This window comes from Lepidochelys kempii, chromosome 13, assembly GCF_965140265.1.
Source record: "Lepidochelys kempii isolate rLepKem1 chromosome 13, rLepKem1.hap2, whole genome shotgun sequence".
Lineage (NCBI taxonomy): Eukaryota > Metazoa > Chordata > Testudines > Cheloniidae > Lepidochelys > Lepidochelys kempii.
The window spans coordinates 31,865,551-31,891,479 of record NC_133268.1 but is presented as its reverse complement, the minus strand read 5'-3'; the positions used below and the strand labels follow the sequence as shown (position 1 = coordinate 31,891,479).

General features: G+C 46.7%; 1 protein-coding gene across 1 annotated transcript in view; it reads right to left on the bottom strand.

Annotated features, from left to right (window-relative positions):
* LOC140897406 (arf-GAP with SH3 domain, ANK repeat and PH domain-containing protein 1-like) overlaps window positions 1-25,929 on the bottom strand; it is a 119,044-nt gene that overhangs the window by 15,410 nt on the left and 77,705 nt on the right. Inside the window, exons 18-22 of the mRNA XM_073310052.1 lie at window positions 11,890-11,975; window positions 9,920-10,035; window positions 2,745-2,812; window positions 1,459-1,566; window positions 626-857 (exon numbers count right to left, since the gene is read on the bottom strand). Coding sequence (XP_073166153.1) covers window positions 626-857; window positions 1,459-1,566; window positions 2,745-2,812; window positions 9,920-10,035; window positions 11,890-11,975 — 610 coding nt within the window. The remainder of the gene's footprint in view (window positions 1-625; window positions 858-1,458; window positions 1,567-2,744; window positions 2,813-9,919; window positions 10,036-11,889; window positions 11,976-25,929) is intronic.

Below are 25,929 nucleotides of genomic sequence, written 5' to 3'. Positions count from 1 at the left end.
CTACTGACAGCTTTGGTGGACAGGGCCTCAGCTGGTGTACATCCGAGTAGCTACATGGACATTAACATAGCACGGCTGATTTACACCCGCCGAGTATCTGGCCTGAGGTGGGCAAAAAAATGTATTGCATGGATAGCTACTCATGCTGCCCCTTGTACCTGGGGGGCTGCCCCACCTCAGCCCCTGAGACGTCACTGCGCCGTCCACATCCTGGGGGGGCTGCCCCTCCTCAGCCCCTTAGACGTCACTGCGCCGTCCACATCCTGGGGGGCTGCCCCGCCTCAGCCCCTGAGACGTCACTGCATCCCGTACACGGAGAATAACTGAAGACATTTCCTCACAGACATTTGCTGTAGGCAGATTGGTCTGGGCCTGGCTGCTTTGACGCTTGCTCTAGGGCTTGGCCCAGTGGTGGTCAGGCCCTGGGGGGTGGGGTAGGGAGCTGCAGAGATGGGGCATTGTCAGTGGGGCCAACAAGACAATTAACTGCCAATTTTGCCTCGGATAAGAAGGAAGGGCATCACTATAGTTTGAAATCTATCCAGTCAGACTCCCCTGCTCTGGGGCTGGCCCGACCCCACAAACCCCACTGCTGCAGCAGGGCTACCGTGAAGGAAAGTCTCACCTCGGATTACACTGTGTGGTGGAAGAGGCGGCACACATGAAGCAGAGCCAGGGGCTGCTGGTATGTCACGGGTGTGGGAATGAGGGCGTGCATAGATGTCATGCAATTTCCCTTGGGGGGCTGGAATTGCACACTTTGAAAGCCCTGCTGCATTTCCCCATGGCTGGGAGGCAGTAGCCGGTGAACTGTAGTAGCTCTGAAGGTGGGGAATGCGCTCCTTCGGGGAACCCAACTGAAAAGAAGAGACAGGCATGTTGTTTATGTGGAGCTGCGAACTGCTGAAGACTTTTGGTCACAGCAACCTTGGGCTGGATTCAATCCAGCAAGCTTCAGCTGAAAAGCTCTTTCACCCTTAACTGCCGAGTTCCCTGAGTGCATGATACATGCATGTATCGTGCCAATTTCTAAGCAGGCAGAAGGCTGGACAAAAGAGTTCCATGCCCGGTAAATTACTGCAACAATAATAAGGCAGGTGATAAACAGCAAGCAGCATGGCTGCAGCAAATCCCATTCCAGCCCAGTTTCAGCTCCCGTGTTAATGGCACAACATGGATATAGCTAAGATGAGAAAATGGGTGCTATATTTTTGCTCATCTTCAGTGAAGCATCCAATACAGTTTCACATGATAACCTCGAAGGGAAATGAGGCAGGATCAGAGGTACAGCTGTGATAAGGTAGAAGGGCAAGATAGGCACATGCAGCCCCGGTTAATGGCTCAGTGATGAGAAGAAGTGCTGAGCCAGGTCTGTGCTGGGTCCATACTCATCAATATATATGTGGGCAAGAACCTCTGTTTGTAGCTGAGGACCGCTGTAGTGTGCTGAGATCTCACCTTCTCATCCAGATCATCATCGCTCTCATACATGTCATCCTGGCCCAGCCGCCACTCATATTCCACATGAACACGCATGTTGAACTGATTGTTTTGAGCCTGCAGCAGCTGGAACACAGAGGAATCAGGCTCAGGTCAAACTCTCTCCTATACCCACCTACAGCGCTCTGCATCAAGGCTGAAAGTGGAGTGGGCAGCCCAGGGTCAGAGAGACAGGTCCTGGGGGAAAACACACCTCAGTGTGAAGCAGTGGGGGTTTCCAGCTGGTAGGCATGGCACCCAGGCTGCCCCATCTCTACCTGAGGACTTTCCTACAGCCTTCGTCCTTTTTCCAGGACACTGCTGTTTGCATTGGAGCCCTAACACATGGGCCTGGGCAGCACAAAAGCAAGATTTCTGGGTGGTTTCTGGGTGTGGGATCCTGCCATATGCCAGAAGGAGATCATCCCACAGCAGACTGCTCTGAGCCCAGCAGCTATAGCCACAGAGACCTCTCAACCTGGCAAATCCAGACTATGTCCCATCAGTACTGACTCTGATTTTGCTAACTGAGAGAAGAAACATCTCTCTAACCCCAAAGTCTGCACTACCACTAGAAATGTCTCCAAACTGGCTGTCCCATCCCTCCAGTGGGGTCTGAACGAATCCCATTCTCTGTCAGCAACAGCAGACCAGGCATCTACCTGAGGTCACTTTATGTCCTGCTCTGCATCCCTCATGGGTACCAGCAGAGCCCTAGCAACTCAGACAAGGTCTTGCATCAGGGCACCACTGTCAGCCAGGACCAGCAGAAGCAGCATGCACTGCCTGCAGCACTCCTAGGACATCCTGGATGAGCCAGTGGGAGGGGCAACCCCAATCTCTCCCCCACCCCTAAGCTCAGAACCCCCTACCAATCAGGCAAAGTTCAGGCCAGATTCCAGACCAAGAAGAGACCAACCTCACAGAATTCAGCCAAGTTGTCACATGGAGCCCGGTGCAGCCTGGGCCAGAAGCTTAGGTGTCTTGTTGGCACTGTGCTAATATGGGCAATAAAGCTGAGTGTTTTGGACCTCCACTAAACAAGAGGCCAGGCCTTAGAATGGAGCTATTTGCCCAGCATACCGCTAGATCTATGCTGCAGGGAGTGCAATGTGAGCTTGGGGAAACACCATGCAGAAGCAGTGTGGTGGGGCTGACCCCCTCCCCTTCTAATGAGGTCCAATCCCTGGTTTGCTACTGAGCACCCCACCTGCTGCGTGGAGCTCACACCCCAAAGGTGGAGACTGTACGGTGCCATTTCTTACCAGTTCTTCACACAGCGAGTGTCTCATGCACCTGGCCACATCCAGGGCCGTCTCTTCAGCTTCATTGGCTGTGGGGAAAAAGCAGCTGTCATGAGCCCTGTGAGCGCTAAGGCAGTTCCTGCTAGGGAGGCGTGGAAGCGACTCTCGATAGGGCTGCCCTGTGAGTTCCACGTTAACCCCCGTCTCCTCTAGCTCTTGCTCTGAGTGAGCGAGTTGTTTGGATGCTTCCATGGGGGATGCAGGATTCCAGAGCTCCTGGCACAGTGCTGGCACAGGGGACTTTAACATTTGGCTGCCAAGCCTTGGGAGTTTTGGCTTCCCTCAGGTCAGGACCCACTTTTAGCCCCCTGATTGGCCCCTGCAGAATTTGCTCTGCACATGAGCACAGGTATGTGTACAGCCAGGGACTGTAAAGAGGAGAGAACAACCGAAGAGCCATTGCTACTAAATGGCTCCTGTCACAGGAGGCAGCCTTTAAAGGTAAATGTGTGACACCACTGACAAATGTGCGACAAAGATACAGACACTAATTAGTTGTCGTGATTGTACTGCCACCCCCAACTTTAAAGTGGAATTCTTTATAAATCTCAAAGGTCAAACACAGGGTACGTTTTTCATACCCTCATGCACAGCAGATTATTAGATCTTCGGTCAGGGCTCAAAACCTGCCGGCATATGCCCATGCACCATACCGGTGCTGCTCCACGCCTGCTCTTTTGTTCTCCAGAATCTCAGCCCTCATTTTTTAAAAAAAGGAAGTCTCTAGCTATTGTGTGAAGAAAACCTCAGATGCGTGAGCAAAGTATCACTTGTGCAGGCATGTCTGCCTGAGTCTGGAACAGCAGCTCTGAAAGGTGTGGCCTGCCTCATTCATCTCAGGGAGGTGATTGCTCAGAGGCCTAGGGATGAACATTCAGGTGCAAGGCCGGCTCTAGGTTTTTTGCTGCCCCAAGCTCCGAGAGCGCAACTGCCCAAGCCAAAAAAAAAAAAAAGAAAAGGGTGGCTGGAACGCCGCCCCCGGAATTGTGCCACCCCAAGCACGTGCTTGCTTTGCTGGTGCCTAGAGCCGGTCCTCTTCAGGTGTCACCACTGGGAACTATTTCCTCCCCCTGGAAGAGAGGAGAGGGAAGGCCACACACCTGCCGCTTATGGAGTAACGGCTCATGTTGGTGCTGCAGGTGGGTGGCACTGGGTAGATGCCACCATTCATTTCTTCCCCAGTCTAAAAGGCGCTGAGCCCAGCAGAGCCCAGAGGCTTGTTCAGGCCTTGCTGAGGCAGAACCAAACTCAAGGAGCCCAGTCAGCACATGATCATATTCTGAACATCAACATAATCTACTGTGCGTGGTGTCTTGTGCTGGCAATGCACCAGGGTGGAGCTTATTTTGCAGGCAGAGCCCAGAAGAGTAACACCCACCTCTCTCCCCAGTCTGACCTGTCTTTAGCTTGGAAACAAAAGTTAGCAATCCTAGTCAGAACGGAGTTGAGCTCCCTCAGCCACTCAGGCCTGAATGCACGAAAGGACATAGGGTGGGGACACTGAGCATTGCAACGCTGAACTCTTGGACACCTAGAAAATCCTGGGAACAACCTGTGACTCCCAAAGCCTGAGGTAGGCGCTTAAGAGTGGGGCGAGAGATGCACCTTTGAATGCAAATCACAAAAGCCAGCACGCTAGCCGCCTTGGAGATGCCAACCAGAGGGGTGTGCACTAAGCCCAGCTCTCTCTCAGAAGTAGGTGCCTTTCTCTGCTCGTGATTCTCAGCCAGAAACCCTCTTTGGAATTAGGCGCCTATGCCAGTTTGCAAGAAGCGAATGCGGGAGGGAAAGTGAGAGAGCACAAGCATGAGAATGACTCTGTAGCCTGGTAGGCAGAGCACTCATCCAGGAGGTGGGAGACCCAGCATCCAGGCCCCCTGCTTCAATGACTATTTACTTATTTATCTACAGTGGAAGAACTTCAACAGAAGAGACTGAGGAAGCCCCACCCATCACAATATCCCACAGCGCAGTGGTTTGAGCTGTACTTGAGCGTGGCAGCTCCCTGTTCAAACCCCTTCTCCCCCTGAGGCAGAGGGGGGACTTGAACCCACGGTCTCCCACATTCCAGTGAGTACCCTAACCACTGGGCTAATAGTTATGAGGGAGGGCCTGGTCCTCCTCCTCCCACCACACTGTTTTGTGTGAACTTGCCTGAGGGGCCTGAGACTGTAGGCGGCCTCTGAGCCCAGCTACTGGCTGGGGTCCCACCCATGACTTAGATGGCTGAATGCCTCTTTCCCTGCCTTGTGCATGGTCTGGGGGTTAGATGTCTGGGTGCCGAGAGGGCAGCAGAGCGCACATGCCCAGAGGCAGTAACTTAGGCACCATGGGAACTTTCTACTGCAAAAATGTAGGCACCGAGTGAGTTCAGGAGCCTTCAAGGCTCAGCTGGAGTTCTGTGGATCTCAGTGGAGCCTAAAACTGGGCCTTGGGACCCTAATGACTTTTATGAACCTAGGCCCTGAGGATTAATCTTCATCCGATTCAATTACCTTTCTCACTGCTAAGCAATTAATCATAGGATCATAGAAGATTAGGGTTGGAAGAGACCTCAGGAGGTCATCTAGTCCAACCCCCTGCTCAAAGCAGGACCAACCCCAACTAAATCATCCCAGCCAGGGCTTTGTCAAGCCTGACCTTAAAAACCTCTAAGGGTGGAGATTCCACCACCTCCCTAGATAACCCATTCCAGTGCTTCACCACCCTCCTAGTGCAAAAGTTTTTCCTAATATCCAACCTATACCTCGCCCACTGCAACTTGTTCTGTGATCTGCCACCTCTGAGAACAGCCTAACTTCATCCTCTTTGGAACCCCCCTTCAGGTAGTTGAAGGCTGCTATCAAATCCCACCTCACTTTTCTTTTCTGCAGACTAAATAAGCCCAGTTCCCTCAGCCTCTCCTCATAAGTCATGTGCCCAAGACCTCTAATAATTTTTGTTGCCCTCTGCTCAACTCCAATTTGTCCACATCCTTTCTGTAGCAGGGGGCCCAAAACTGAACGCAATACTCCAGATGTGGCCTCATCAGTGCCGAATAGAGGGGAATAATCACTTCCCTCGATCTGTTGGCAATGCTCCTACTAATGCAGCCCAATATGCCGTTGGCCTTCTTGGCAAAAAGGGCACACTATTGACTTATATCCAACTTCTTGTCCACTGTAATCCCCAGGTCCTTTTCTGCAGAACTGCCACGTAGCCAGTCGGTCCCCAGCCTGTAGCAGTGCATGGGATTCTTCCGTCCTAAGTGCAGGACTCTGCATTGTCCTTGTTGAACCTCATCAGATTTCTTTTAGCCCAATCCTCCAATTTGTCTAGGTCACTCTGGACTCTATCCCCACCCTCCAGCATATCTACCTCTCCCCCCAGCTTAGTGTCATCTGCGAACTTGCCGAGGATGCAATCCATCCCATCATCCAGATCATTAAGGAAGATGTTGAACAAATGTCCTGGGGCAGACCATCAGCTGGGGTAAACTCTCATAGCTCTCTCCAAGTCAATGGTCCCCTTCATGGGGAGGACTGGAAGCACCACTGGAGGGAGCAGGCAGAGCTGAGAGGTTGTAGGGAGGAAACAACTGGTGGGGCCCTGGAGGGGGCTGGAAAGAGACAGAAACGGGGAGGCTCTGATGTGCAGCCCAGGGTCTAATGGACGGGAGCCCTGCTCTGGCAGACTTTATATAGGTCCAGCTGCATGGGGCTCCCCTTCTACAGACCTCAGTGGAAAGAGGAGAGTGCATGGTGGTGCAGCAGGAGCCAAAGGGAGGAGCTGGCTGCAGGACTGGAGACGAGGAGCCAGCACTGCCTGAGGTCTGGTGCTTGCAAACCAGGCTGGCCGGGGGAGCTGAGGTGATTCTGGTCCATGGAACAGGCCTGGGGATGGGGCTAGTGAGCAGAGCTGCAGCTAGAAAGGAAGGACTGATTGACTGGGAATTGGAAGAAGACAGTGAGATCTGGCTGAGTGAGGATGACTGGCTGGTGACTGGGAGCTGGCCTAGCGGAAGGGCTGTGAACCATTGAGATGGTTAAACACCCATAGCTGCTCTGAGGAAACCTCTGCACATCTGGCTAAGAAAGCATTAACTAATATTACAGTGATGTGCACAGAGCTCTCCAGGGAGCAGTCTGGCCTTGGATTCCAGCTGAGACTTACCAAAACAGGGATTCCAACCAAAAGACTTTGTCAATTTGCAGTTAAAGTAGCACATGATAGTCCAGAGAAGAGACCACACTGGACACATAAAAGCAACCCCACTCAACATTAACAGGTATATATAGAAATTGATACTTAAACAAATTAGGCATCAGAGCAACTTTCTCAATGCCCAACACCCAAACAACTTTAACTGTTTGGGAGCAACTTTAACTCTGCCCTGAGGAGAAAGCACACTCCATGAATGAAATGATCATAGAATATCAGGGTTGGAAGGGACCTCAGGAGGTCATCTAGTCCAACCCCCTGCTCAAAGCAGGACCAATCCCCAATTTTTGCCCCAGATCCCTAAATGGCCCCCTCAAGGATTGAACTCACAACCCTGGGTTTAGCAGGCCAGTGCTCAAACCACTGAGCTATCCCTCCCCCCATCATGATCCATTCATCACAGAGCTCTCTCTCAGAACTGCACCTAAAAGCATGGAGAGATTACTCTTATTCATAGAAAGCTTGTGTCACTGTTTCAGGGTAACTGCACCTCCGACCCCCTTCATAGTCTGCTAAAGGGCACCCCTTTAGACCTCAGGCCTCCAGCCATCTCCCCTCTCTCTTGAGTCTGGGGGTTTAGGCTGCAGTCCCCCTGCAATTCATGGTGATTATTCCAGTAGATCTGACCTCGCTCAGCACATGCATTTTACTTTGATCCTCCAAGGTTCGTGGGTTACCTGGTACCAGACAGATTTCACAGAGCATAGAACATTGATTTTAGGAGAAAAGTATTACAGAGAAAATATATCATACAACAGAGAAAGGTCTAAACACATGCTAGCTTATCAGAGGTCACCTATCATTCACATGGGGGATCTGGTAGGTCACAGTCCTTCAACCCTTTGGGTCGGGTTTTTCCCCTTGGTCAAAGGACCATGTCAATTTGTTGGATCTAAAGCAGGACCTCAGGCAGTTCAGGCTGGGCCTTTACAAGCTCTTCTTTGTCTCCTGGGCTTCTTGAACGGTCTGAATTAGTCTGTGCAATTTCCCCTGGGGGTGGTACTTCTCTGGAGTTGTCTACCTGTCCCAGGGCTGCAGTAATTATCCTCACTGATTGTAGCTCCTGCAGTGATTGGAGCTCTTCACCAGCCAGCATACACTGCCTGGCTTACAGCGATAGAGATAACATTTATAAAATTGCAAGACTAGTCTCAAGATACGCCTGTGTTTATCACATCTGGTACCACTTGTCATCAATCAGGCCTTTTGTAAAATCCACTCTACAAAACTAAAGGCACTTTATTAATTCAGGAATCCCTGAATTCATGTGTGTAACAGAGTCATTGGTGGTTCCTCCCTTGGGAGGCGGGGGAGGGCAGGAACCTGACAATGCCCAGTTATCTGCACTGGGGGGTCCCAGCCCAGGTCCTACTTCCTTACTATTTGAGGGGGGGAGGCTCTGTCCTTTGTGGGCCCTTTTAAGTCTCTCCAGAGGCGGGGATCAAAAATGAAAGTCACAAACCCCAAGGCATTCAGGGATACTCCCTCCCAGTGGCCCTAGCAAAAGGGGAGGGGTGCAGCAAGTCTACTGTGCACCAACGTACTGGGTTTTGGGGAAATTGGTCTGGCCAGGCCTCTGAGTCAGGCTCAGCCTGTCCATCTTACGCTGGGAATCTGTTGTTCAGGGTGAAGGTCTCCTGGCTAGGAATCACTCCTGCAGTCTGCAGCTTAGGGCAATCCTGCTCCTCTCCCACCCGTCCTCCCTTTTAAAGGCCTCCTCCCTATCATACATAATTCACAGGGCCAAAGGGGTGGGGCTAGCCCTTCCCTGTCTGCATGGGGTCTATACACCCCATCACAATATGGGTCTAAAGTTTGTTACAGGGCCCATCACCATAGCATGCAAACCTATCCAAAGAGTGATTTTTTCCTACTACTAATACCATGCATCCCCAATTAAAGACACATTGTTAGAGACAAAGCTACTGTATGAACTAACCAGAAATGCTACACCAGCTGAGAAAGATCCACACTGATTATATTAACACAGGAACTGTGCGCATCATCACAAATCAGACACAGAATTACACACTAGAGGATGGACACATATAAGGTTAGGTAACAGGAGCACAAGGGATCAAGGGAGCTCCCAATAAAGTAAAAGCAAAGACTGCTGTTGTCTCTAGCAGAGGTCAGGTCAGGGCCTAACATATTAACACAAATGCAGGGGCAGAATTAAGGTTGTTTGGGCGGTGGTCATTGAGCATTTTTGTCTTTAATGGTAAGTGTGTGTGTGTCTGCAGATGCTCGAGTATAGGTTGTTGTCCAAACTGTTAATGTCTGAGGGGTTTAAGATGGGTTTATTGTAAGATGGCTCTTGACTTGCACTTAACCTTAACTGTAACAAGGTTTTTGTTTTGGGATTCTCTACATCTGCTTAATAGGCATTAGTGATACCTCAAACGTGCTCAGAGCTGCTTCAAAACAATCGGTCAGTAAAATACAAGTAACTCTGAGCCAATGGGTCAGCAATATCTGCCTTCCTGTGGCCTGGAATAGTCACTCCTGTATAAAGCTCATGGCTGTCACATTCACAGACACAGCCTCTCCTGTCCAGGTACCTCCTGAAGGAATCAGGATTCTTACCATGCACTGAGTCATCAAGGATCAGCACGTGACTTCTCTAACCAGAGCTAAGCCATAATCCCTGTTACACACCATGTACTGCCGACCCTATCGGGGCACCTCAGCGCTGCTCCTGAGACACGTTGTCCTGTGGATTTACAATGCTACACATTCTGTGTATAAAAGCCACTTGGTTCTGCATACTTCTGTTGCATTTGGCCTGGTGCAAAGGGCTCCTGTTCTGTTCCCAGTAAAACATGCAAGGTGCAGAGAGCAGACACAGGCCCTGCGAGTGAGACAGTAAAAAATAAGGAACCCAACCCCGACATCTTCTTCCCTGTTTGGAGAACCGAGCCCGTGCAGTCACTTACTGATGGCAATGCTGGCTTTGGCTCTCACAAAGAGCTTGAGGCACTCGGGTTTATTGTGGAGGCAGCAGTAATGAAGCGGTGTGTTTCCCTTCACTGTCTGCTTCACAAGGCTCCCACTGGGGCAAAGGACAGTCAGTATCAGTATGCTTGAGAAAGAGCAGTTCTCATCTATAACAATAGCTGCATGATGTTCAACCCCAAACCCTTCTCCCTAGCTCACAGGAATGAAGACCAGAACGGATACTGCCCAGCATTCAGGCTTTTAGCCAAAGCATGTGAACGTAGGGCTGTCAAATGTCTGGCATATTGTGCAGCTCTTGTGCACTGGGCAGCCCTGCCATGCCTGCTGACAGCTCACCTGGGACCTCGTGCATGGGACCTCGCGCGAGCTGCGGGCAGCAACTGCAGTTCATCCCGTGGCCACAAGAGGCTGTTGTGGCACATGGCTTCAGGCAGGTGGGGACAGCTCGTTGTGGGGGTGAGAGTGGGGGGGGGCACACGCTGAATGGAAGGGACTGACTGAGGCCCAGATTAAGCCAGGGTCTGAAAGGGGTCAGGAGAGGCTATCTCATCCCCAGCTGCCAGACGCTACCTCCAGTAATAAATCACACAGGTTTATTAAAATAATTAGGATTGTATGCAAATTATGTGAAAATATGCAAATCTTCTCACTGAATACTCTACCCATGGAATTTCCCCAACCTTGGCAGCTGTGTGCACGGTCCCCGGCAATGGGCAGCGCTGTGAGGCTGGTACAATACCCACTCTACTGCAGCAGCAGCCGAAGTCAGAACACAATCCTGCACTTGCACACCAGATCACACAGGACTGCACATCCGTGAGGACGCAGCTATGCATCACTGAGTGATGTCAGCATGGAATTTCGTATGGAATGAGCATACGCTTTTATCAGCTTTCAAGTTTTACAACCATATATGGTCACGGGGGAAGTGGGGGAGAGAGATAAAGAGAGGAGTTCACAGTACAGGAGGTGATGCAGAAGATAAGGGTTTAGAAGGATCGTCTAGACGAAGGATGGTTTTGTATGGACTGGAACCCAGGACAGCTGAATTCCATTCCCAGCTCCAAGAACCTTCTTTTGTGACCTTGCACAAGTCACTTTCTCCCGCTGAGTCTCCATTCTCCCTTTTGTAAACGGGAGATCACAGAATCATAGAATATCAGGGTTAGAAGGGACCTCAGGAGGTCATCTAGTCCAACCCCCTGCTCAAAGCAGGGCCAATCCCCAATTTTTGCCCCAGATCCATAAGTGGCCCTCTCAGATGATGATAACGGAGCCTAAGCTCACAAGGGTGCTGGGAAGATAAATCCATAAACACTTGGGAGGTACCCAGACACTGTGTGGCGGCCCTTAGGGAGACAGACTTTAACGCTGGTTCCACCCCAATCAATGGCGCACTGGGCTTGAATGCAGAAGGAAAAAAATGTACCTCCTCCTGTTTAGGAAGAACCAGACTCACTCAGAAAAGCAAGAGCCAGCCCTTGGGAAGCCCATCTTTGAGCCTGGCTGGCCCGGAGTAGTCGCTAATGGGATGTAGAGCCTGTCACCAGTGGACTGCAGTCAGGGTGGGCGTGCTCATTGGAGAGCTGTTCAGTGGCGGGGCGGGAGCAGGGGCATGGGCTGAACCACCCAGGGGGACACATGTCCTAGTCGGAAAATCTCCGTCCCCATTGGCACTCATTGCTCCCCTCAGCAGAGAGCCCAGGGAAGGGCCATGGCCATGAATTCCCCTCTAACCCTAAAGATGGTTTCTCCAAGTCAAAACCGAGGCACTTCCACAGGGAAATGCCCTGGTGCTGCCCCCTGGTGGTACTTCAGGGGATATTCAGAGGCACTTAGTCTACAAGGCTATCCAGCGCCTTCCACCAGCACTAACTCCGCTGATGACATTATGTACCTTAGCCTGAGCAGACAGTCCTACCCCTGCTAGTGCCTGCAGTCAGCTTACCTGTTCTGCACCAGAAAATCTACAATGTGTAGAGAGGTTCGGTCAGCTAACAAGACTGCCAGGTGGAGAACAGTTTCCCCAGGTTCCTGTAAATGGGAAACAAACAGCAAGTGATTGGATGCTTCCGAGTTTCTCAGTATTTCCATGCAAAACAAGCATGTTCTACCCCTCCTTAACTTCCAGGATTGAAGAATTGCCACCATGGATCAGGGATGGGGCCTGTCTAGCCCCATACCCTGTCTCTGACTGTGGCCAGTACCAGCTGCTTCTGAGGAAGGCACAAGAAACCCCAGAGTGGACAAATTTGGAATAACCCATTCATAGGGGAAGTGTCTTCCTCACACCCATCAGTTAGAAGCTTGCTCATGCCCTGAAGTGGGGGAGGGGAGGGTTCATATCCCCACTCTTTATGTAATATAACTGCAGATAAAGTCATCAGTAATTAAGAGCAGCAGGACTGCAGAAGTGCTTAGATCAGGGCCCCATTGTTCAATCACCAAACTGTAAGAGACAATGGTGACATTTTCCTTACTAGGACACAGACCCGGAAGGGACCTCCTGGGACAATGGGTCCATCCCTGCTATCACCGGCAGACCTATCAAATTATCATTATTACAATAGTAGTAGTACAGTAACCCTCCCCCTGGCACTGGCCCCTGCTCCAGCTGCGATGCAGCAGAACACGATCCTGTCCTGGGGAGAGGGCGGCCAAGGGAGGGCAGCTTGAACTGGGGAAGTGGCTCTGAATCCGCCCAGAGGGGCAGTTGGGAAAAGCTGTTAGAGAAGGAGAAGAATCGAGATGCTGAGGTAGTGGGTGAACCGGAGCCTGGGTAGGAGGGGAGGTGATAAAATAAAAGAAGAACAGGAGAATAAAAGTAGGGGACTGGGAAGTGAGAAGGAAGAAAGAAGGAAAACAGCAAAGGTTTCAGGTCAGGAGAAGCAGAAAAATAACCACACTTGGCAGGCGGGAACAGGCACTAATAGAGAAGGGAAGTAGAGGGAAATGATATCTACAGACTTACCAGAGACAGAGCATCAAGGGAAAAAACTGAAAGGAAACAGAACTGGTGAAAAAGGGACTTGATCAAAAAGCTGAGTTAGACGAAAACAGAGCCTGAAAATGGTAAATGAGAAGGCCGCCCACAAAGGACCTAAAGCATGTGAGGAGAGAGAGTGACTGTGACCGTCTAGTGATGGGATACAGTTCAAAGGGGCCTGATGCACAAATGAGGGGCCACTAGGTGAAGAAACCCCACTTGTAGATAAATTCTGTGAAAAGACATACAGCCAGAGGAACAGCAAACCTCAGGAGCCCTTCAAGCCAAAGAGAAGCAATGAACAGGCCAGCAAGAGTGGAGCTGGACTTGCAGCCAAGGAGAAGAAAAAATGACTCTTCTGTGAAGTGACACAATCTATTTTTAAGGAATCTCTTTGTTCTTCTTAATAACAATCCATTTGGTACTAACTGCCCAGCGTGTACAAGCCCCAGAGATTAACAAGTTGGTAACCTATAATGTAACTATGAATAGTAACTCTTTGGCAATGTTCTACATGATTTAAGCTCCTGGTACCAACTTGTTAACCTCTGGGGTTTTCCCTTACAAAGTCCTAAAAATTTCAAATGACCCATTTGTCTTGGTTTGCCGCTGCCTCTCCTCCCAATTTGCCTTGCCTGCCTGGCCGGGTCACCACACTATAATCACGCAGTATTAGTGGAGCACCCAGAAGCCCCAATCAGAATTAGGATCTCATTGTTTCAGAGACACCTGAGCTAAACCAACTGGTCCCTCTTCACCCATTTGTACTGACATGTACAAAACATTGCAATGTATCAGCAAGGTGTGATTTTCCTTTGCAGAAGCCATGCTGGTTTCTCCCTTATATCCAGTTCATCATGGTGGTGTATACTTCTAATGATTACTTCAGTGAATTTTCCTAGTGCTGAAGACTCAGTGATCTGTAATTCCCCACATCACCCCGGGCATTGTTTTTACACTTGCTACCCACCAGCTGACCAGTACTGTAGCTGATTTTAACAAGTGACTACATATTGTATAAGCAGCTCAGCCCTTTCATTTCTCAATAATAAACAATACCTATCCCGCATATTGCACTTTTCAACTGTATATCTCAAGAAGCTTTATATTAAATACCCCATTTTTCAGATGAAGAAACTGAGGCACAGTCTTGTCTAAGGTTATGCCTCAAGTCAACAGCAGAACTGCCCTACTCTCCTGAGTTCATATCCAGTGCCCTATCCAAAGGGACTACTGGATTCCTTTTAGATGTGTACCATCTGATCCTGGAGACGCAATCTTTCAATGATCAGTTTGCTCTAGTACTTCCTGTTTTGACACCACAATTTCGGGCAGTGCCTCATCTTTATTACAAAAATCACTTCCTCATCCTTCTTAATTGTTCCCTTTATCCTGCAGCAGCCCACCAGACTCCCTAGTTCTCTCACAGAACAGGTGTCCTGCTTTTGATGCACTTCAAACATGTCTTGTGATTTGTTTTTATGCCTTTTGCTGTTTTCTCTTTGGATTCCCTCTTATGCCTCCTGATTTCCTTCAGACATATTGCCTGACATAGTCTCTATGTTCTTTTACAGGCTTCACTAGCGTTGGCTTTCCAGTTTTGGAAGGATACCTGATAGCCCTTGAACCTCCCATTTAGCCAGGCAGGTTTACTTCCTGTCTTTCTGCTGCCCTTTCCGACTGAGGGGTACATATGTTTTGGGGACTGTTAGGGTTGCTTAAACAGTCTCCATGCTGAGTTCAAGGGTTTTAATTTCCTCATTTCTTACTTTAATGTTTTTTACTTGTTTCCTCCTTTTCTTGAAGTTTAGTGTCACCATGCTCATTACTGGAATCTTTCCTCCTCTTGGCAGCATGCCACTAAGGGTATGTCCACACTGCAGTTAGACACCTGCAGCTGGCCTGTGCCAGCTGACTTGGGCTCGCAGGGCTGGTTAATTGCAATGTAGATTTCTGGGTTTGAGCAGCAGCCTGAAGTCTGAGACCCTTTCACCTTGCAGGGTCCTACTGCCTGGACTCCAGGCCAAGTGTGAACATCTACACTGCAACTGACCAGCCCCTTAGCCTGAGTGAAGTGAGCCTGAGTCAAGTGACGCAGGCAAGCGGTGGGTTTTTAATTGCACAGTGGACACACCCTTCGCGGCTCAGCTATTCTTACTTCTTGATTTAACTCCTAGTTGACCTATATTAGGTTGACTTACCGCCACCGCAGTAATTAGTCCACACTACCTCCTTGAGTCGGTGATGCGCATCCTCATCAGCAGTGCTTCCACCGACCTCAGAGGGGCAGTATGTGGACCTGAGAGCCTGGTCTTGCATCTCTACCGGAAGCCCAGCTGCCCCACAGGCTCCTGGCCTCCCTGCGGGCGGCTCCCCTTGGCTCCCTGTTGCCCACTAGGAGCAGTGGGCAAGCCGCCCGGGGCTTCTCACCTCCCCGTTCCCTGCCCGGAGTGGGGTCCAGCTGCCCAGGGTTTTTGCCCTAGCTGCCAGCCAGGAACGGGGTCCAGCCACCCAGCCCTCCAGGGGCGGGGAGCAACTGGGTTCTAGCTGCCTGGCTTTCTTGTCAATTTCTCAGCTAAGAGAGCTACCAGCCGTTTTAAGTAAGGTCGTGTCTACATAAACAGTAGCCCTACCTACACCGACATAAGCCCTACGCCTCTCGTGGAAGTAGAGTTATTATTTCAGCGTAGTAGGGCACTTCCACCAGTGGGACAAGGCTATCGTGAAGACACTGACATAATTTGGTCGATATAAATCAGCTAGCTGTGCAGTGCAGACCACGCCTTACTTAGGAAGTTGAGAACAGCCTCTTGTCTTGTGTGCGCTAGAGCTGGCTGTTCCGAGAAGCAACTGATGTGCCATTTGCCCAGCTGAAGTCACTCATTTCATCATTTTGTTAGGCTGAGTTCCTTCTCTCATTTCTCTCTACAGGTGCACGCTACAGGTATCCCTGTCCTGAGGTAACCATACTCTTTATAGAGCAGTGGCAGTGACTTCTGAGTTAAGGTTGTGTTCTATTATTTCACTTAAAGCACCTTTCAGACTTTGGTTTGAAAACCTAATGTATCTGTCCCAACTGTAATTTGAGTAATGTGTGAACTTTCTGAGGATTTCAATAAATCTGTTAATTTCCGAGTTTTAATCAGTTAAAAATTGGCCTTAAAAAGTTCTACTCAAAAAGATTGAATTTTATGATAGTTCAAGCCTCTCTAGCTTAAAAGCTATGGCATATAGAAAGCAAGCAAGGTGCATGTAGGGCGAATGTGGTGTCTCTCTTTGGATGTGACTAGTTTGCTAATTAACAAAAATAAGAGAATGTATTAGTGTTATTTACCATAATTAAATCTGTATGCACTGTGCCTAGCTGATGGAAAGCGTGATTTAAATGGGCAACCTCCGTTCTCTGATGCAGTGTGGTGAAGTCTTTCTGAAAAGTGTGAGAAAGGATTACAATACTGTGTTTTATCAGATGCCCCCAGGAACCTTCCCTGTGTCTGAAATTGGGGGCTACCATGGTGTATGGGGAGTGGGCAGTGCTTGTCCAGGGGTACTGGTGTTGCGCTGGAGAAGATCACGGACAAAGGAATGGATGCTTTGCTGAAATCAGGATCTCGCTGAAACTGAGATACTGAGACAGCTGGACAGTTTTACAAAGAGCAAGATCTTCAGCACAGTAGCAGCTGCTTTGACCATGACCTGGACACAGGGTGGGTTGATATAAATCAAGGTGATTTAAATCACTAAGTGGGAAAACCTCAATTTAAATAATCAATTTTAATCGACTTTTCCATTTGTACTTATTATTTTCTAAAGAAGGGTGCATTCTCATTGGTTAAAATAACTATTAAAACGTTGATTTACAACTAAGTAGAGCTTTTACACTAGATTTGGTACATCTTTTTGCTGCCTTGGAGGGTATATTATAACTATATACACTTATTTAATCAATTATGTAGCTTAATATTTTCACACTCTTATTAATTGTACATTTTAGTATGTTAGAAAATGGTGAATGATATATTGATTATTTACTAGATAATTAACTTTTTGCTCATGACTTGTATCAAGCTACAGTAGGATGGTAACAGGAATTTAATTACACACCACCATATATATTTTATTTTTATTAAACAAAACAACCTTAAATATTTTGGATACATAACTTCTCTTACCAAAATGGGTTTTATATTTACCACAAACAATTTATTACAGGAACAGAGGGATTTGCTGTAGTCAGTGAATGAAATAGATTATTTCAGGTCAGCCTGGAAAAAATGTCAAATATACCTATCTGAAAGTGACTGGAGCTTAAGTCCCTACTCACCTAAGTCTCCTGAAAATGAGACAACAGTCTCCTAAGTGACTTAGGCTGTCCTTCCCTTCTCGTTTTTATTCATAGATTGGAAGAGAAACAAGTTTTCCTGCTTTTTCAACTCCCAATTGTTTTCCTAACTTGGAATGAATTAGTCCAAATGAAGAAAATATTCTCTCTGTCCCTGCAGAAGAGGCTACTGCTGTCAAAAGCTGGTTTAGCATTTCAACAAACTCTGGTTCCAGGTGCTTAGTTAATGACTGCCGCCAGTTCAGTGGTATAACTTTCTTTAAAACATCATCAGCAAACATGTCCTGTGTGAACGATTCACCTCCAGCCCTGAAATTCATTATGGTTGGCATGATTAAGGGATGATTATTACATGCCCATATCATAGCAGCATCTTCTTCAGCAGTTAGACATCTACCCTTGTACTTTGGGTTGAGGATATTAGCAAGAAAGTGAGGTGGAGTAAGTGCTTGATCCATCTGCTTCCTTACTGCCTACACTTCTTTCTTTAATGCCTCTTGAATTTCTTTCCAAATGTTAACATCAGCAATGCAACAGCAATTTTTCTGTGATTTGTCCAAGGCCATGGAAACCGGTTTCAGTATATCCAGCATCTTTTATGTTTCTCTTTAGTCCAATGGTGGCTACTTTGGCTGTGATAGTTCAATCTGTTTTGTCATGATTTTCTTCACATATTGTCATCAGACTAGGCCAGCTCTTAATAAATAGCTCTGTGATGGGATGTATAAATCCCACACTGGGACTGAGATGGTTAGAGAGCAGCTCTGGGCCCAGGTGACCCCACCCCGCTGCACCTACAGAGCATGTGCCAGCTGAAGGTGGAGCTTGAAAGGGAGCCAGACAGCTCAGAAGAGGCCTGATAGGGCAAGGAGAGAGTGCCTGGAGAAGGGTGCTGCAGAACCCTGTCCCTGGTAGACAGAGCCTGGTGGTCAGTCACTCTCCTTTTCTTTACTGCTTTGTGTCACACTGTGAGACTTGGGCAGGGGCAAGGGTAGTAGGAAGTGACCCAGGGACGCAGCCTCAAGGCACTCCCAGGTGCTGGACATTGTTGCCTCTTACAGGGTCCTGGGCCAGAGCCCAGTGGAGTGGGAAGGCCGGGGCTCTCCTACCAACCACCCTTCTAACAGAGAGCACAAGGCCCCTCACTTCCAGACTGCCCCTTGAGGAAGCCAGGGGAGGGTAAAGACTTTGAAAACTTAGTGGTTGGGACTGGACACCTGGAGGAGTCCATAAATGGATGAAGTCCTACCCCAGTCATGAGGGTGTGGGACCAGGGCCGGATTAAGACCTTTAGAGGCCTTAAGCACTGAAAAGATTATGATGCCCCCCCATATGTAATTCAAAATAAAAACAATACTATACCGTAAAATAAAATTCTATTTTTTGAAATGACACAAAACTTACATGTATGCTGAAATTAAAATAGCTGCTAGATTTTAAAATAGCTAGATTTTCTCATTGCAAAATTCTAGATAAGTTAATCGAAGCTGACTCGACGAAGCACGTCTGCTTCCATACACAATAGGGAAAGTGAATCAAGTCTGTCCTGACACATTGTTCTCTGAGGGTTTTTTATTCTTTTCAGCTGAGAAAAAGAGCGTTCTGCGGAGCAGTTAGTAATCATCAATGTTAGAAAAATATGTTGTGCGATCTCTACATTTGGAAATACACATTGTATTCCCTCTTTCAATATTGTGTCATGACGATCAATGTGACAGAATTTCATTTTTCCTGTTTCATTACGCTTTGCGAGCATATAACAGTAGAACTGCCATACTTCTCCACAGAGATTCATGTTCAAGTCAACTAGCTTTTGGGAACCTTGTGAATACTGTTCATCAGATAAGTCCATATCGTTTAGATAAGAAAATCTACTTTATACTTCTTTGTACACTTCACCTCTCCTCTTCATACGAGCTTCAAGTGTATCAATTATAGTGTAGTAAGTAGATACGCAAAATTTGTCTCTAGGATTCAATGCTGTTTCTGTTGCACTGCTATCATTTTCATGTTTTTTCCTGATTCACTTGCAGGACTGGGCTTCTTTGTAGTTAGTATCAGGCAAGATATCTTTTGATATGTCTTCAGATCTTTAGAAATAATTCCTCAAAGTGTGTAAGTGGTCTGCTAATGATTGACAGAGGTCTGCACAAGTTTTCAAATCCAATTCTTTTTCTTGGAGAGCTTGACTTGTGTGGTAAAAGTATTGTAAAATTTCATTCCACATGGTCAACATGAACACAAACTCTAGTTCTTGCATCTTGTTTGCAATGTTTTCTGCCTCTCGTATAGTTTCTCCCTTTTGTGATTGGTCTTCAGCTATACTTTCTAATGCATCCACAATCTTTGAGTAGGACTCCAGAATTGCACTTGTTGCCACTGCATATGCCTCCCAGCGAGTATTAGAAAGAGATTTCAACACACGATCATTGCCCAAATGTGTTTTCAGAACTGCCCATTGGTGTGTTGAGGCAGAGAAAAATGTATAAAATAACTGTACTGTTGAGAAAAAACTTACTGCCAACAATCAACAGCACTGCGGCCAACAAGATTGAGAGAGTGTGCAGCACGTGGTATGAATATGACATATTTGTTCTGTTCTAAAAGCTTCTTCTGCATTGATAGATTCATAGATTCATAGATATTAAGGTCAGAAGGGACCATTATGATCATCTAATCTGACCTTCTGCACAATGCAGGCCACAGAATCTCACCCACCCATTCCAGGAATAAACCTGTCACCTATGTCTGAGCTATTGAAGTCCTCAAATCATGGTTTAAAGACTTCAAGGAGCAGAGAATCCTCCACCAAGTGACCCGTGCCCCATGCTACAGAGGAAGGCGAAAAAGCTCCAGGGACTCTTCCAATCTGCCCTGGAGGAAAATTCCTTCCCAACCCCAAATATGGCGATCAGATGAACCCTGAGCATATGGGCAAGATTCACCAGCCAGATACCCAGGAAAGAATTCTCTGTAGGAACTCAGATCCCACCCCATCTAACATCCCATCACAGGCCATTGGGCCTATTTACCATGAATATTTAAAGATCAATTAATTGCCAAAATCATGTTATCCCATCATACCATCTCCTCCATAAACTTATCGAGTTTAATCTTAAAGCCAGATAGGTCTTTTGCCCCCACTGCTTCCCTTGGAAGGCTATTCCAGAACTTCACTCCTCTGATGGTTAGAAACCTTCATACAATTTCAAGTCTAAACTTTCCGATGACCAGTTTATATCCATTTGTTCTTGTGTCCACATTGGTACTGAGCTTAAATAATTCCTCTCCCTCTCCGGTATTTATCCCTCTTATATATTTATAGAGAGCAGTCATATCTCCCCTCAACCTTCTTTTGGTTAGGCTAAACAAGCCAAGCTCCTTGAGTCTCCTTTCATAAGACAGGTTTTCCATTCCTCAGATCATCCTAATAGCCCTTCTCTGAACCTGTCCCAGTTTGAATTCATCCTTCTTAAACATGAGAGACCAGTACTGCACACAGTATTCCAGGTGAGGTCTCACCAGTGCCTTGTATAACGGTACTAACATCTCCTTATCTCTACTGGAAATACCTCGCCTAATGCATCCCAAGACCACATTAGCTTTTTTCACTGCCATATCACATTGGCTCATAGTCATCCTGCGATCAACCAATACTCCAAGGTCCTTCTCCTCCTCCGTTACTTCAAATTGATGCGTCCCCAGTTTATAACTATAATTCTTATTATTAATCCCACCTTACACTTCTCACTATTAAATTTCATCCTATTACTATTACTCCAGTTTACAAGGCCATCCAGATCTTCCTGTATGATATCCCAGTCTCTCTCTAAATTGGCAATACCTCCCAGCTTTGTATCATCCGCAAACTTTATTAGCGCACTCCCACTTTTTGTGCTGAGGTCGGTAATAAAAAGATTAAATAAGATTGGTCCCAAAACCGATCCCTGAGGAACTCCACTGGTAATCTCCCTCCAGCCTGACAGTTCACCTTTCAGTATGACCTGCTGTAGTCTCCCTTTTAACCAATTCCTTATCCACCTTTCAATTTTCATATTGATCCCCATCTTTTCCAATTTAACTAATAATTCCCCATGTGGCACCCTATCAAATGCCTTACTGAAATCTAGGTAAATTAGATCCACTGCGTTTCCTTTGTCTAAAAAATCTGTTACTTTCTCAAAGAAGGAGATCAGGTTGGTTTGGCATGATCTACCTTTTGTAAAACCATGTTGTATTTTGTCCCATTTACCATTGACCTCAATGTCCTTAACTACTTTCTCCTTCAAAATTTTTTCCAAGACCTTGTATACTACAGATGTCAAACTAACAGGCCTGTAGTTACCCAGATCGTATTTTTTTTTCCTTTCTTAAAAATAGGAACTATGTTAGCAATTCTCCAATCATGTACAACCCCTGAGTTTACAGATTCATTAACAATTCTTGCTAATGGGCTTGAAATTTCATGTGCCAATTCCTTTAATATTCTTGGATGAAGATTATCTGGGCCCCCCAATTTAGTCCCATTAAGTTCGAGTTTCGCTTCTACCTCAGATATGGTAATATCTACCTCCATATCCTCATTCCCATTTGTCATGCTACCATTATCCCTAAGATCCTCATTAGCCTTATTAAAGACTGAGGCAAAGTATTTGTTTAGGTATTGGGCCATGCCTAAATTATCCTTAACCTCCACTCCATCCTCAGTGTTTAGCGGTCCCACTTTTTCTTTCTTTGTTTTCTTCTTATTTATATGGCTATAGAACCTTTTACTATTGGATTTAATTCCTTTTGCAAGGTGCAACTCTACTTGACTTTTAACCTGTCTCTCTTTATCCCTACATGTTGGCAGTGTTGTCATAAGATTGACCTCTGCACTTTGAGAAATCTATTTTGCAAACTTGGCACAGATAATGCAGTACTTGATTTGCCATTTCTTCACTAGTGTGGCTTTTCAAATTGAGGAATGTTATAAATCGTTCAACTGGTTTTCCATCTGTGGGAGACACATATCTTAGTACAATACTCAGTTGATCAATGTGTGAAAGTTCAGGTGTAGAGTTGACAGATAAACTGAAGTACCCAGCAGTACTTATTTCATCCACAATAGCTGAACGAACTTTGTCACTCATTAGACCAATGAGTTCATCACATATTGTGTTGGATAAGTATGATGGGTTACCTTTGCCTGCATTTCCATATTTTGAGATATGGCCTGCTAAAAATGGGTCAAACTGAGCCACAAACTCCAACAATCCCAAGAAATTTCCATTCTGCAATGATCCAAATGTGTCATTTGATCCCCGGAAAGGCAGACCATGTTCAGCTAATGTTTGAACAGCAGCTACAACACGCTGCAAGACATGTTGCCAGTATTCACGCTCCCCTTTAATTTGTTCTTCCAATTTTTTCTGGTGCCCCCTGCTTTGCTGGTGCCCTAAGCACGTGCTTAGTCTGCCTATTGGATAATCCAGCCCTGCGTAGGACCCAGTATCTTTCTTGGAATTCTGTTACCCTGGAGAGGGATAAAGCTAACTGGTGACCTGACCAGAGGATCAAGTCAACAACCAGCAAAAGACAAACTGCTATGGAGCAACAGTGCCCAGGTGAAACATTGGAGGTGAAGTGAGTAGAGACATAGTGCCCTAACCATTAGATGACTCCACCAGTGAGCACCATCCATTACAAGCTCAAAGTAGTCAACCACTAAATTCCACTGTATATTTTTGGGGAGAATCAGTTTGGTGTCCCCCAGGGGTCTGTACTGGGACCAGTGCCGTTCAACATATTCATACATGATCTGGAAAAAGGGGTAAACAGGTGGCAAAATTTGCAGATGATACAAAACTACTCAAAATAGTTAAGTCCAAAGCTGATTGCGAAGAGCTACAAAGGGATCTCACAAAACTGGGTGACTGGGCAACAAAAGGGCAGATGAAATTCAATGCTGATAAATGCAAAGTAATACACTTTGGAAAACATAATCCTAACTATTCATACAAAATGATGGGGTCTAAATTAGCCACTCAAGAAAGAGATCTTGGAGTCATTGTGGATAGTTCTCTGAAAACATCCACTCAATGTGCAGCGGCAGTCAAAAAAGTGAACAGAATGTTGAGAATCATTAAGAAAGGGACAGATAATAAGACAGAAAATATCATATTGCCTCTATATAAATCCATGGTACACCCACATCTTGAATACTGCATACAGATGTGGTCACCTTATCTCAAAAAAGATATACTGGAATTGGAAAAGGTTCAAAAAAAGGGCAACAAAAATGATTAGGGGTATGGAACAGCTTCCATGTGAGGAGACATTAATAAGATTGGGACTTTTCATCTTGTTAAAGAGATGACTAAGGGGGATATGATAGAGGTCTATAAAATCATGACTGGTGTGGAGAAAGTAAATAAGGAACTATTATTTACTCCTTCTCATAACAAAAGAACTGGGGTCACGGAATGAAATGAATAGGCAGCAGGTTTAAAACGAACAAAACAAAACGAAGAAAGGGAAGTATTTTTCACACAACGCACAGTCAACCTGACAAACTCTTTGTGAGAGGATGTTGTGAAGGCTAAGACTATAACAGGATTCAAAAAAGAACTAGATAAATTCATGGAGGATAGGTACATCAATGGCTATTAGCCAGGAAGGGCAGGGAGGGTGTCCCTAGCCTCTGTTTGCCAGAAGCTGGGAATGGGTGACAGGGGATGGATCACTTGATGATGACCTGTTCTGTTCATTCCCTCTGAACCACCTGGCACTGGTTACTGTCAGAAGACAAGATAATGGGCTAGACGGACCTTTGGCCTGATCCAGTATGGCCGCTCTTAAATCCTGCTTTCTTTAGTGAAGCTGAAGCAAAGTGGTTGCTAAGGAAGTATTTTGAAATTTCAACAACATTTTCCTTTTTCCTGCAGTTATACTTAACTCTGTGGCTATAAGATGCATCAAATGAGCACTGCACCCATATGTTGTAAGTTTCAAATTCCTTTTTGAAACACTTGGAGGAGAGGAAGGTGATCAGGAACAGTCAACATGGATTTATAAAGGGCAAATCATGCCTGACCAACCTGATTGCCTTCTATGATGAGATAACTGGCTCTGTGGATATGGGGAAAGCAGTGGACATGATATACCTTGACTTTAGCAAAGCTTTTGATACAATCTCCCCCAGTATTCTTGCCAGCAAGTTAAAGAAGCATGGATTGGATGAATGGACTATAAGGTGGATAGAAAGCTGGCTAGATCAGCAGGCTCAAGGGGTAGTGATCAACAGCTTTATGTCTAGTTGGCAGCTGGTATCAAGCGGAGTGCCCCTGGGGTCGGTCCTGGGGCTGGTTTTGTTCAACATCTTCATTAATGATCTGGATGATTGGATGGATTGCACCCTTAACAAGTTCGCGGATGACACTAAGCTCAGGGGAGAGGTAGATATGCTGGAGAGTAGTGATAGGGTCCAGAGTGATCTAGACAAATTGAAGGATTTGGCCAAAAGAAATCTGATGAGGTTGATCAAGGACAAGTGCAGAGTCCTGCACTTAGGATAGAAGAATCCCATGCACTGCTACAGGCTGGGGGCTGACTGGCTAAGTGGCAGTTCTGCAGAAAAGGACTTGGGGATTACAGTGTATGAGAAGCTGGATGTGAGTCAGCAGTGTGCCCTTGTTGCCAAGAAGGCTAACGGCATATTGGGCTGCATTAGTAGGAACATTGCCAGCAGGTTGAGGGAAAGGATTATTCCCCTCTATTCGGCACTGGTGAGGCCACATCTGGAGTATTTCATCCAGTTTGGGGCCCCCCCACTACAGAAAGGATGTGGACAAATTGGAGAGAGTCCAGCAGAGGACAACGAAAATGATTAGGGAGCTGGGGCACATGACTTACAAGGAGAGGCTGAGGGAACTGAGTTTGTTTAGTCTGCAGAAGAGAAGAGTGACTGGGGATTTGATATCAGCCTTCAATTGCCTGAAGGGGGTAACAAAGAGGATGGAGCTAGGCTGTTCTCAGTAGTGGCTGATGACAGAACAAGGAGCAATGGTCTCAAGTTGCAGTGGGGGAGGTCTAGGTTGGATATTAGGAAAAACTATTCCACTAGGAGCGTGGTGAAGCACTGGAATGGGTTACCTAGGGAGCTGGTGGAATCTCTGTCCTTAGAGGTTTTTAAGGCCCGGCTTGACAAAGCCCTGGCTGGGATGATTTAGTTGGGGTTGATCCTGTTTTGAGATGACCTCCTGAGATCTCTTCCAACCCTAATTTTCTATGATTCTATGATTCATTATTTTCTTTTAGATTTCTTCTCATTTTAGCTATTGTGATGCTTGAGCCAGTGAGGGTTAAGCAACCAGCTGGCTGGCTGAAGTAAAAGAAACCTTTAAGGACATATTAGAAGAATACTGAAATGGTAAATAGGGCCATTCCTCATAGATAGTTAGCAAAGCTATGTTAAATATAATCACAGAACCATAGAACTGGAAGGGACCTCAAGAGGTCATCTAGTCCAGGCCCCTGCACTCGTGGCAGGACTAAGTATTATCTAGACCATTCCTGACAGGAGTTTGTCTAACCTGCTCCTAAAAATCTCCAATAAGGGAGATTCTACAACCTCCTTAGGCAATTTATTCCAGTGTTTAACTACCTTGACAGGAACTTTT